This window comes from Micrasema longulum, unplaced genomic scaffold (assembly GCF_059751315.1).
Source record: "Micrasema longulum isolate JH-2025_06_02 unplaced genomic scaffold, ASM5975131v1 h1tg002545l, whole genome shotgun sequence".
In the NCBI taxonomy this organism is placed as follows: Eukaryota; Metazoa; Arthropoda; class Insecta; order Trichoptera; family Brachycentridae; genus Micrasema; species Micrasema longulum.
Genome location: NW_028279684.1, coordinates 25,639 through 38,589, shown reverse-complemented (window position 1 = coordinate 38,589; position 12,951 = coordinate 25,639). Strand labels below are relative to the sequence as shown.

General features: G+C 29.7%; 1 protein-coding gene across 2 annotated transcripts in view; it reads left to right on the top strand.

Moving 5' to 3' along the window:
* The window catches only part of fabp (fatty acid binding protein), a 46,522-nt gene that overhangs the window by 18,042 nt on the left and 15,529 nt on the right, over window positions 1-12,951 (top strand). Inside the window, exon 1 of one of the 2 annotated variants that reach the window (XM_088240646.1) lies at window positions 9,807-9,960. The exons of the other annotated variant lie outside the window; for it this stretch is intronic. Within the exon in view, the coding sequence (XP_088096772.1) occupies window positions 9,888-9,960 (73 nt within the window). The 5' untranslated portion in view covers window positions 9,807-9,887. Of the gene's footprint in view, window positions 1-9,806; window positions 9,961-12,951 lie in introns of those variants that run through there. 2 annotated transcript variants of the gene reach the window in all.

Here is a 12,951-nt window from a genome sequence, read left to right as displayed (position 1 = left end):
AGTTTGGTCCTCTCATACAAAATACTCTCATTAAAATTTGTGGTCAGTAACAAAATAAAATTGAAATTCATTGAATATAAAAATATATAATAGTATAAAAATATATGATAGTATAAAAAGTATACCGGTGCCTACTTTACGTTCAAGTGGGGTTCCTACCTTGATTGTATTCTGATTGAATTTCACCCACTTTACAACTTGAATCAAATTTCACTCAATTCTTTTGACCCTTTCCTTTTCCGCGCAAAATAAATAAAAGTTTTTCAGATTTTCTTTTCTCTGTTAAATTTAAGTCAACTATCACTCGTTCAGTCGATTGTATTTTCTTTTATTTAAGTACCGAATTACATTTTTATAAATTTAGCTAAGTTTACCTATTTCGTCTATTTATTCCTGTGCGGCACGGCCTATTTTATAACTTGCTTTATTGATTTAAAAAAAAACTAAATATAAGTGTAATTACAAAATTAAAAAAATAAATAATTTGTAAAATTTTACAAAATAACATTTTTTTAAATGTGACACTGACAAAAAAATTCGGAAAGCCATTTGTACGAATTTTAATTTTGTTTCCAACCAAACATAAAATTACTCGTGAGAGTCTATTCATATATAAAAAAATAGCATAAATGTACATTTTGGATTGTTGTCCATTCAAATAATTATTTACTATTTAACATAAAAAATAAAAACTAGGCTGATTTTGTGATTTGTTGACTATAGTTAGTAGTTCTAAGGTCTTTCGTATTTATATTTTTGTAATTCCTTTATGGTTATTAAGTTTAAGTTCCTACAGAGTTTTTGTAAATTTATTGATATAATATTAAGTTGCTAGAATTCCACTCGTCCATGCGCTTTGTAGCTGCAAGACGATTGGTAATCTTGCTTCAATATGTAAATGTTACCAACCATAACATACTTAAATTTTGTAAGCGCGGTCTACATTTTAATTAATAAATTTAAATAGCATTTCAATAGACCATGCACCCAGTAGCTGCAAGACTTGTTATAATCCAACTCCCATTTTTTAAAATGAGTTTTTTTTTTTAAAAAAATTTCAATATCATTCAAACACTAAACTTCAATGTCAAATCAAAACGTAATGTTGATGGGGTGTACTTATCGTTGTCTTATCTGTTTGAATTAAAATATATCATAATTGGAAGCAAAGAACTAGAATCCCAATCGTCTATGCGCTCTGTAGCTGCAAGACGTGCTAAAATATTTATATTGTACATCGCCCTTGAGGTGATCACAAAAATGGTGATATATACATTATCAAACTATAATAGTCCATTGAAGAATTCTTACATATAAGTTATATATCGAGGCTATACTGACAGAGGAGACTATGTCTCCCGTATTGAGAGGGTCAAGATTGCCAGTTAGTAGTCACGAAAAAGTCAATCGAATTATAGTCTCCCTTCCCTGTCGCCTTACTTCCCCCCTGTCACGTGATGCGCATGCGCGCTGCGATCGATCTAAAAAGCTTGAATTTCAAAACCACTTTTCCCAGAATAAGTACCGAGTACCTACCGAATCTCGGTAGCTTCGAATGCTTATATTTCGAAAATAATTTTGTCATTCTGACAGAAAAAAAATATTTGCACCGTATGCACTGCATTTTGTAGTTACCGTATTATAAGGACTTGTTGCACATTATTAATTAAATTTGTACCAAATTAAATTAAACAATAAAAAAAAGTTTTCCATAATAAGGTTTTTAAATTTACCGTATCGTTTAAACATAATCAAACCATCTTAAAATTATTCAACAAAAAAAACCAAAAGGTTTTCAATGCATTAAGAGGATAATCGGTGGCTGAGATATTTTTATTTTTATTTAATGAATATTTGCGTTCTTATGGTTTACCCAAATATTTAATTTTGGGGGCCATTTTTTTATTTTTTTATTGAATATTTTTTTTTTACAAAATACATTTTTGAAATACAAAATAGGTAAATATACAGAACATCTTATATATAACGTTTCTACCTCTCTAATAAAGTAGATACTTGTGTTTAGAGAGGGAGTTCGTTTCACTTTTTTTTTTTTATAAACAAAGTAAATTAAAATAAAAAATAAACAAGGTAAATTAAAAATTAAAAATAAACATTCTTTGGTATGGAGTCTAGGAAGGGGTGAGTCTTAGATGTTTTTTAATTTTAGTTTTAAAAGTTTGATAATTTTTTATAGATTTTAAGTTTTCCGGAAGTTTATTAAAGTTTATTTTTACCCATGTACGTATAATGGTTTAACGCTGCTGTTGTTTTACATCTGTGCAAAATTAAATTATTAGAAAATCTAGAGTAACTTGAATTTTGCACTTCAATTGTTTTTTCTTTAAAAATTTGTAAGATAGAGGCTTTATTAAAAATTTCTTCAATTGTTGGTATATTAAGTTCTTCGAATACTAGTTTTGATGGGTAAGTTATGGGCTTTTTAAGAATTATTTTTGCAATCTTTTTTTGAATAATAGAGAGTGATTTTAAGTTTGTCCTATAAGCTCCTCCCCAGCCTTTCAACGAGTTGTAAATAACTCACCAGAAAATGGGAATCAAGTTGGAGTAGAGTGGGATTTGAACCACGGACACGCTCAAAGGTTCCGTAAGTCTGAAACACTAGCCACGGGACCATATCCCGATTAAAAAATATATTTTTTTTTTAAAAATGCGACGAAAATGGACTTGGGTTTTATTCTCGTATAAAATAGCCTATTGCGATAATTTCTGCAATTTTAACTTCAAAACTGAAAAAAATTGGACTCACATGTTTTATCTTCTAAGGTACGGATATTTATTTTTGGTTTTTGTATAATAGCTGTAAAAATCCCTAATAAAATAGATAAAATAATGAAAAATTCTAAAACTGACACCAAGGAACTAACTGAAAGGAGCTCTTGAAAAGGAGATCTCTAAAAAGAGGGAGAAATCTAAACATATGTCCTGAAAACAAGAATTATAACATCTTCTTTCTCTTCCTTAATCTCTCCACTATTCCTCCATCTTTATTCCCTATTTCCCATTGTAGACTTGTATCGATAATAATTCATTTATGAGTATATACACGTTATGCTAGTTCTATATTTGCGTTTATTTTTTTTTATATCTGATTTTTTCTTGCATACGTTTTGAAGCCAAAATTATATAAATAACGCCTTAGTTAGAAAAAAATCCATTTGACAATAAGCCCGCCAATGTATAATTATGTATGTACAAAAAGTAAATTAAATAAGTAAAATATGATTAGAATCTTGGAACAGAGATGAAGAACATTTTATAAAAGTCTAAGCATTAAGGGCTTATGGCCTGTCATCGGCTGGTTCACCATCATGTTTGAACACCTGTATTCCTGCAACTCCTCCATCTGTTGATCTTTGTGAAGTTAAAGACCAGAAACTTTTATTGATGCTGGTGTGATTCTGACTTAAGTATTTTACCTCCATACTAGGCAACGCCTGAAAATACGTGACAATTTTTATATTTCTTGGATCAGCTGTTTTTTTTGGCGGGAAAATAGATGTTCAAACATAGGCAGAATAGTGAATGTTACACATTGAGTAAAGTGGCCACTTAAACCAGCTAATGACAGGTCATATTCCTTTCTATAAAATGTTCTTCATCTATGTTGTAATATATTAATATTGGTAATTCCCAGGGGGGATGAATCCAGATCTAGTCTAAAAAATTTGGACAAACTCAAAATATTGTTCTTAAATAAATTAAGTGTAAAAAAATCATTAACAACTACAAATCCTTCGAGTTAAGCGACTCATTACTGTTATTATTTGTGACAGTTATTTTTTATTTGTACAAACTTGTAAAAATAAAGAAAACAGTTAAAATAGTAATGACATAACACATAAATATAAAAAGTTTTTGTTTTTAACTCGGTCTTAAGAAAACCCTTTCGTCAACGGATCCACACGGAGTGATCCCAAATTTGTCTTATTATTCGAAACAAAATAAAATTAATATAAAATTATGTTATTTATACCTTGAAAACGATTATATATTTATATTGTTTTTTTATTTTTAAAACTCTTTATATATAAATTAAAATAGTGGTACAAATCTGTACCACCAGGGAATTGCAATGTAAAAAGTTGTTATTTTTCCGATACGAAATATTTACAAAAATAATTGAAAAACCCGCATTTAAAAAACTAGAACTTGCTATCATAATTATAAAATTAAGGTGCGTAATGGAGCTCTACGTAAAACTCATCCGCAGGAGTCATTTTTTTTTATTTATTTATAAATCATATAATACAAAGTATAATACATATAAATAACATTCGTAAGAGTTACTGCAACTCAATTCGGGAATTAAATTATACTAACACTTTTTTCAAAAGCACATATTAAGAACAGCAAAGAAACAAAGAAAGTTCAACAGCTTTATAATACACAAACAAAATAAATATATAAAAAGCTTTCAACAATGGAGGAACAAGGTACATCTATAACTGATGGAGACAACTATGTTTATTTTTTAGAACTAATTACCTCAAAATCGTTAAAACTACTCAAAACAATGATTAGTTACATGAATAATTGTATTCGTATAGAAGAGATCGGATAAATGAGTTATTTTACATCTGGACAAATTTGTACCGTCAGCGTCAGGCAGCAAAGGGTTAAACAATTTATACTTCGTCAGTTTTAGCATTTCATATTTCCGCCGACAATCTTTATATACATAATTCTTATGTACGTGTGATATCACTGAAACGGCATAACCGATTTACGTGCGGATTTCAGCGAAATGTAGATCTTTGCGCTGCGCGTGTTCGTAGATATGCAATTTTTCAATCGAATCGGTAAAAAAAAGTTAGGAGCATAAATCTTTTTTTCATTGGGTCGCATTTAACGAGAATGCATATACAAAAACATGAAAGGATGTTGTTTTTTTGTGTTTAAAAAAAGTTTGTTTTTTGAATGTTTCCAAACAACATTTGCTTTTTATTGATCCCAATTTTTTCCTTGCATTCCATATAATTTCTTCCCATTTATTTCTTTTTACTGGATTTTTGGTAAAACTAAAATAATATCAACTGACATTGAATACATTTTTTAAAATCGCCTTCATGAATAAAGTGCACCCCTGTTGGTGAGAAGAGCCGAGTTCGAAATTTGCAAAAAGAATTCTACATTTAAAAATGAATTATTTTATGTTTTGGAATTTAACCATAAACAAGTACCTATGTACCTACTTAAATTCAATATTTAAATATATTAAATATTTTTAGTTTTGAAATTCAATCATTAACAAGTACCTAGGTACCTACTTATTAATTAAAAGTCTTTTTCCAAGCTAATATTAGGCAAGCCAACGTTCAGGCAGGACAACGTCTGTCGGGTCCGCTAGTTTATATGACAATATTTGCAGATATTTACTTGAATTTTGATTACAATAATGTATATTAAGATCGCGAAGAAATGATGAAATGAAATGACAATTCGTGCTGTTCGATTACAAGCGTCTTCCCGAGATTTTAAACCCATTTTCATGTTTTCGTTATTTCGTTATTTCCTCATTAAAAATTCACCGAAAATATACGAGTATTTTTAGTATCTATCATAAGATAAGAATGCAAAACTATATGTTTATAAAAATAAAGTAAATAAATACACCTATAAAAAAATGCAATAGATTATTTAAAGCAGGTTTATCACTCGATAAATGCTACCACCACCGTGATTATATTTTTTTGATGTTTTCAAATCCCCGATAAAATAATTATTAGATTATTAGATAAATACTTTACAGGTATTGGTTTATTGATATAGGCGTGTTCAGTCACGAAAATAAATATTAATCGTAATTTGCTTAGAGATAATATTTAAATTTAAAGGTTTGTTTGCTTTATTGGGTGCACTGCACTATGGGGTCGATGCATAGGAAGGATTTTAACAAAATAAAAATGAACTCATCGATTTTAGAACGCTCCCGTGTAAATACTACGTATAATTTATTTATTGAAGGAAATTTTATATTTAAAAAAAAAAAAAAAAAGAGAAATACTAGTTTTTTTTATTATTTATTCAAATATTTTAATTTTCAGACCCTTTCCTAAAAGTTGTAAATAACATGTGCTAAAAATGACAATTGAGTTTTGGTAGAGCGGAATTTGAACCTAGGACCTTTAGTCCATGAGTCCACAATACTACCACATAACCACAACTGTATTAGATTTGAACATATTACAACAGAGATAAAGAACATTTTAGAGAAGGGAATATGGAAGTCTAGTCTAGCCTAGACTTCTATATTACCTTCTCTTAAATGTTCTTCATCTCTTTTGTAATATGTTTCTCATAACTGATTGATATTATTGTCCTTTTTGTATTTCACATGCTTCTTTGCAAGATACGAGTATACAAAACACAACAGTCATTATCTATCTTAGAACTTCAAGATGTCCCAGTGACGTAACATTGGATTATGTTATTATGATATAATTTCAAGTTTAAATTAAATTTGATGTACGGTAATGTAGTATCTCCGAAATTATCAGTAATATTACTTAATCGACGTATTATCGTTATTTATAATCTATTACATTTTATTTAATATTTTTGCAAGATGGGCAGAAGCACGTTAAGTATGATCATAAATATATTTGGAATAAAATTGGAGGTCTGTTATATTTGTTTTTTTTATTTATTTCTTATCATATTATAAACATAAAATTATACATTTATACAACGTTGTTTTGACTATCTAGTTAGGGTTATTTACCCCGTTCTAAGCCAGTAAAAAATATATATAAGAAACAGTAATAAATACATAGAAAAGGTACTGGACATAGTGAAAAACATAGTAAAATACATAGTTACAAAAACATAGTAAACACGTATTAAAAAATATAGTAAAATCGTATTTAAAAACCCAGTAAAATACATAGTAAGAAACATAGTAAAATACATAATAAAAAACATGTTTAAAACCCAGTAAAAAAACATAGTTAAAAATGTATTAAAAACATAGTAAAAATGAAAACCATATAAAAAACGTAGCAAAAGATGTGACAAATAAAAAATGTGCATGTGTAGTAAAAATTCAAAAATTCAATCAATGAAGAACTAAAAACCTATTACAATTCAAATTAGAACATGTGTTGGTCATTTAACAGTCACCATAAACCCCTCGGATACTACAACTACTGCTACCATCACACAATTTCTCTGTAGGGGTAGGCAGAGAGAATGGACCGCCACACATGTCTATATATATTTCTTACTTCTTCCACATTCATACATCTTGTCATACATGCCCTGCGGTTCTGTCTGCTTTTGACATGACCAGGCTTAATATTTTGGTTTATCTGATCATGCCACGTCTTCCTCGGTCGTCCTCGTCTCACGTTACCGTTCATTTTCCCCATATAAACTTGTTTTACAATTCTTTCGTCGTCCATTCGCTGTACATGACCGAATTATCTCAGAGACCCTTTCTTAATCTTATCAATTATACTTGACTCAGATTTACACTCTCGCCTGATTTCATCATTCGTAACCCTGTCATACATTGATTTCTCACATATTCGTCTCTAAGAGATCTCATTTTAACCGCGTTCAATCGGCTTTCATCCTTCCTCTGCCAGTTACATGCCCTCGGGTACGATTTGTTATATTACAATCATCAATATAATTATTGAGAACCTGCTTCGAAATTTTCATTAACAATATAACACACACAGAGGGAGTTTTTTTGGGAATAAGATATTTCTCGGCATTACATACGATTGATTCATTTATTTGTATGATTTGAAAATACGTCATTTTTAATTTACACGTGCTTTAAATATGTCTCGTTCTTCCTTTCATATGCTACGAGTAGAAGTTCGCGCAAACTACGATATTTTCTGAATTTTCCACTTTACGTTTACGAAATTCAATTACTATGTAAATGCCCAGAAGTCCAGGATTAACCCCCTTTTGGCAATGTGTCCCATAAGATGCATATGCATATGGTCTCGTGAACTATAACACGAGTAAAACAGCACCCAGTTAAAACTGCTTTACCATATTTTTCATTCTCAACTGCATTATCATAATTCATTATAAACTTTGATAAAAATAAAATGAAAAAAAAATTATTTTTTTTCGTATTTATTATTTTTTTAAGTTCACAAACAGTAAAAGATATCACAATATTAATACAATTTATAAAATAAAAAATAATAACACTAAACATCTTTTACCTGTTTTCATAAATATGTGAACACCAATAGTCACAATGGAAAAATTAAAAATTGTAAATTGACAAAAATTTAGTTTTCATTATATGTTATTAAAGCAGTTTATTAGAATTTATATAAGATTAATTTTAATAAAATTTAATTTAAGATAGATGCAATTTATACAATCGAATATAATTTTACTAGATTATTAATAAAAGCTCAATAAAATTAAATATCCCAACTAGAAACCTCAGACTCTTACTCTTTCATACCGATAACCATATAACTAACTATGGTTTTCATTCCCCTATGCCTAGGTCTGCCAACAAACATACCAGTCTTGATTTCTTTGATAACAAGTTGTCTTCTTTCAAACGATCACTGAATCAAATTAAATTATAAACACCTCTCTCCCGCTTTCACTCCCACAAAGTCTACTATAAATCATTGAGTCTTTCTAATTTTTTTATAATAATTTTCTATGTGTAAATGTGTCCATAAAAATACCCATTGGGTGTTTATATAAATAAAGTCTCGTAGTAGTAATAAGTTTTTTTTTAATGTATATCAATAATTATAGTAATAATAGTCACAATAATATAAAATAAATAAAATACAATGCGTACTCTTATTTAGTGTATATGTGTATGGGTGTGTGAGTATTGTGTGTATGCGAGAGTGTGTAGTGAATAAAAGTTTTGCCAAGATAAGGATTAAAGAAATAAAATAAAAATAATAAAGCGGCGACCGTGGTGTAGCGGTGGCACGGATGAAAATATTTTCAAGAAAGGAGTTAACGACTGGATTTTCCTTAGTGGGATGAATTTGAGTGGGAAACTCCTTGATGATTTTCTGAATGTTTGAGTTTACTGTTTACCATATTGATGTGCCATATATATGTATTTTTTAAAAATATATTTTTTTGTTTCTGATTCTCTTTTTGTGGTGATATACTCATGTGTCTGTGTCAACTAATTACTCGTCCCATCTTAACACAGGACTTTTAGTCCCATGGAGTTGGGACGTATGTCTCAAATAATGTACAACAAACTTATGTACGAAAATAAATAACTATCTGAATTTCATGAATATTAAAGTCCGCTTAAATTAAATCAATGCGATGTTTTTTTGTAGATGTTTCTTGATAATTACAAAAAATTATTTTTATGCAAAATATTAACCAAACATCTTAATTTAGTTTTCTTTATTTGATTATCAAAAATTAATAATGATGTTTTTTTAATTCGATGGTTTCATGCGAGACTGAGGTAATCCTCAAAAACTACATACCAAATTTAATGTTGAGCGTATTGATATTGAAGAAATAATTTCTTCTGTATAGAAATAATTTTGACTCTTACGCTCCATAGTTTCCTGGTACTTGGAGAGGCAAATGGGGAAAATTAAATACCTAGGTAAACAATGATTGATATAGGTGTGTTGATATCTCAAATAAACATGTAATTTCAATATGAATTGAATGACTTCATCGATAGCTCTCCTTATCTGCCTCCATCGACCTCTCCAGCACACCTCGGTCCCATGCACCGCGCGCCGTGCGCCGTGCGCCGTGCACCGTGCACTATATGTACGCGTGGGGGGAGGCGATTTTTTATTATTCTGACCTGAACTGTCACCGCGCGCGGGTGTAGTGATTTATTGTATTCCGATAGCCGAAAAATCAATTATAAATTCAAAATGGCCGCGTGGGAAGGCAAAAAGTACAAATTGGACAAGAGCGAGAATTTCGACGAGTACATGAAAGCTCTCGGTGAGTTTTTTTTATTCGAAAAATAAAAATATATACCAATTCGTTTTCATAAAACAAGTAATAAGAGGATGTCGCTTTAATGTGTAACCTAAAGACCTTATTTTATTTTATTGAAAAGTTAAGCGTTCACAATCTTATGCACGTACATAATTATGTGAATTCTCGCCAAACTTCAACCGCAGTTTGTTTGCAGGGATTTCTCTCTATTAAATTTTAAGCAACGCGATTACCAAATAAATTAAAATATAGTCCTTTTTAGGAAACGGAATATAAAACAATAATGAAATAACACCGTTTTATCAACAAAAATAAAATATAATGAGGAAGTTCAGTGTTTTTTTTTTTAATATACTATTAAAATAAGCCAATTAAAAAAAAAATATATATATTTATCAGCGCTACGATTTTGTAAAGTTTTGTATTTCTGAAATAACTCCGCGTGTGACATCAGAGGTTGTCTTCCCCTTATTCTCGATCAGTTCTGCGCATTGGTCCATTCACGGCAAGCAAACTGGAAATCGTCCATAACTCTCTTATCATAGGTTGATTTATATGAACCAGTGACGTCATTCAAAGTGGTTAATTTTTATTTAAAAAAAAAAAATTTTTTTTCTTTCATTTTCATGAAACTTTGCCTCACAATTTTATGCTCCAATTTTCACCGCGCGCAAGAAAACATTAATTTTATCCAATTTCCCGTAGGACTAAAGTTCCTCATTGAAATATTTTTTATCAATATTTAAAATAACTTAAGCTTTATTTGTATTGCTTTAACTTTTTTTCCTTTATTTAGTCTATTCAATACTTTTCTTGGCAACGTATCATATATGATACACAATGATCTCATTAACACGCGGTTAAAACTACTTTACCACATTTTTTATTCTTTACTGCATTTTCACAATTCGTGATGAACTTTGATCAAAACAAAAAATACATTTTTATCCTGTTAAGATAGGGGTCGAGATGCCGCGGGAGAATACACGCCCTAGTCCTGTCTAGTACCTATTATTTAGCGTCCTTTTTTCTGTAAAATCTCCGTTTAGCTTTTGGCGCGTTCCACACGTACGGGTTATTGGCGTTTTGTTTGTTGGTTGTATCGTTGGTTTTTGACAAATCTGCATCAAACATCTCGTTAGATTTTTTTTAAATGTATAAATAATAATTACTGAATTCAAATATAATTATAATAGTCAAGTGCACAATTCATATTTTCACTTTGTACTAGAAAATATTAATTCATTTATATATTAAGACGAAAAAATCACCATAAAGACCCAAATACTATACATTGATATCTTATGATATTGTCTTATATAAATTATGTATTACATACTTAACACAGTGTGTAATATTTTTCCATAAATATGTTATTTGTATATAATAAAATAAGTTTAGGAATTATACATATATTTTTGTATGCATAGAATTAAGAATAGTCCAGAAACCGCATACGCACATCAAACAAAAGGCGACTTAACTACTCATAAATGAGTAGGTTTACGTTTTGACCCATTAGTTTCTTTGTAGACGTCGCTCAGTACGCAACTCCTGTTTTGAATTCAACCATGTCGTATTGTGTCTTTTTAAAGTGTAGAAATACTGCTAGGATCTTAAAGAAACAGGATGCAATCACATTTCATATGTAATTAGAAAATGAATGTGTATGTAAGAAATGCATTACTTAAAAATTGAATTATTTTTCCATCCGTCAGATTGTCGAAAAAAAACTAAATGAACATTTCGTTAGTGTTGCCAGGGTATTATTTTCTTTTACCCTACTTTGCTCATCTAATGAGAGAACTAATGAAAATTGGATATAACTCTATTGTGGACATTTGACCGACATTATCTTTAAAACATGAAATACTATTTGACATGATATAAAAATATCAGTTTTATGTAAAATAAAATTTGTTTTATTTTTTAAGTTTAAACTTCATTCATTCAATTACTCGGCGTAAGTATAGCCTGTGAGCTCGCCAATACATGACAGATGACATTAACATAACCATAGAAAAACATAGCAGTTGAGCTCTCAGAAGTAAAGCAACGTGAATGCAGCAATGCTTGAACTACGTGTCAATAATATTCTAATAATAAATAATATTATTTCGCCATAATGAACTTTAAAGCACACCTTGGTTTAATTACTAATAGTATTTTATCGGTTAGGTAGGTGTATTTAAAAAAAATGTTGCGTACCTGAAAAAAGCACAAATAATTATGTTTTTGTTAATGATGTCAGTAGCGACACTCAGAGAGTGGCTTTGTGACGTTTTGACATTTTTTATAAGAAATTCATGGCGTAGCCGAAATACTGTTATAAAAACGAGGATGTTTTTGTTGATTGACGTTAGCAGGCGCTACCCAGGGGCGACTTTGTGACGTGAGAAATTATTTTAAAAAAGAGATTCATGGCGTAGCCGAAATATTGTAATTAAAACGAGGATGTTTTTGTTGATTGACGTTAGCAGGCGCTACCCAGGGGCGACTTTGTGACGTAAGAAATTATTTAAAAAAAGAGATTTATGGCGTAGCCGAAATATTGTAATTAAAACGAGGATGTTTTTGTTGATTGACGTTAGCAGGCGCTACCCAGGGGCGACTTCATGACGTGATGAAATTATTAATTTAAATATTTTTTTTCATTTTACATAGCGTAGCCGAGATAAGAAATTGCGTGGTGTTTCGAAATTTAACCGTGTAGGTAGCCGCCTACTTACAATATTATTTTTGTATTTGTATAACTCCTGTTTTATAATGTTTATGTATTTATCGCTATAAGAATTAAACTAAAGATAGTTTTTACTTTTAATCGCTATCCGTTTTTTAAATCATGTTTGTAACACTCAGTAATATTTATTTTTCAAGTTTTCAATGTTATTTTTGCATTTTAATTAATATTGTTAATATAAAGCGTATTTTTATTTATTCGAATTTACTAGACTGTTTTTATTACAAAAAATAAAAATGCATATTTCTCTATGT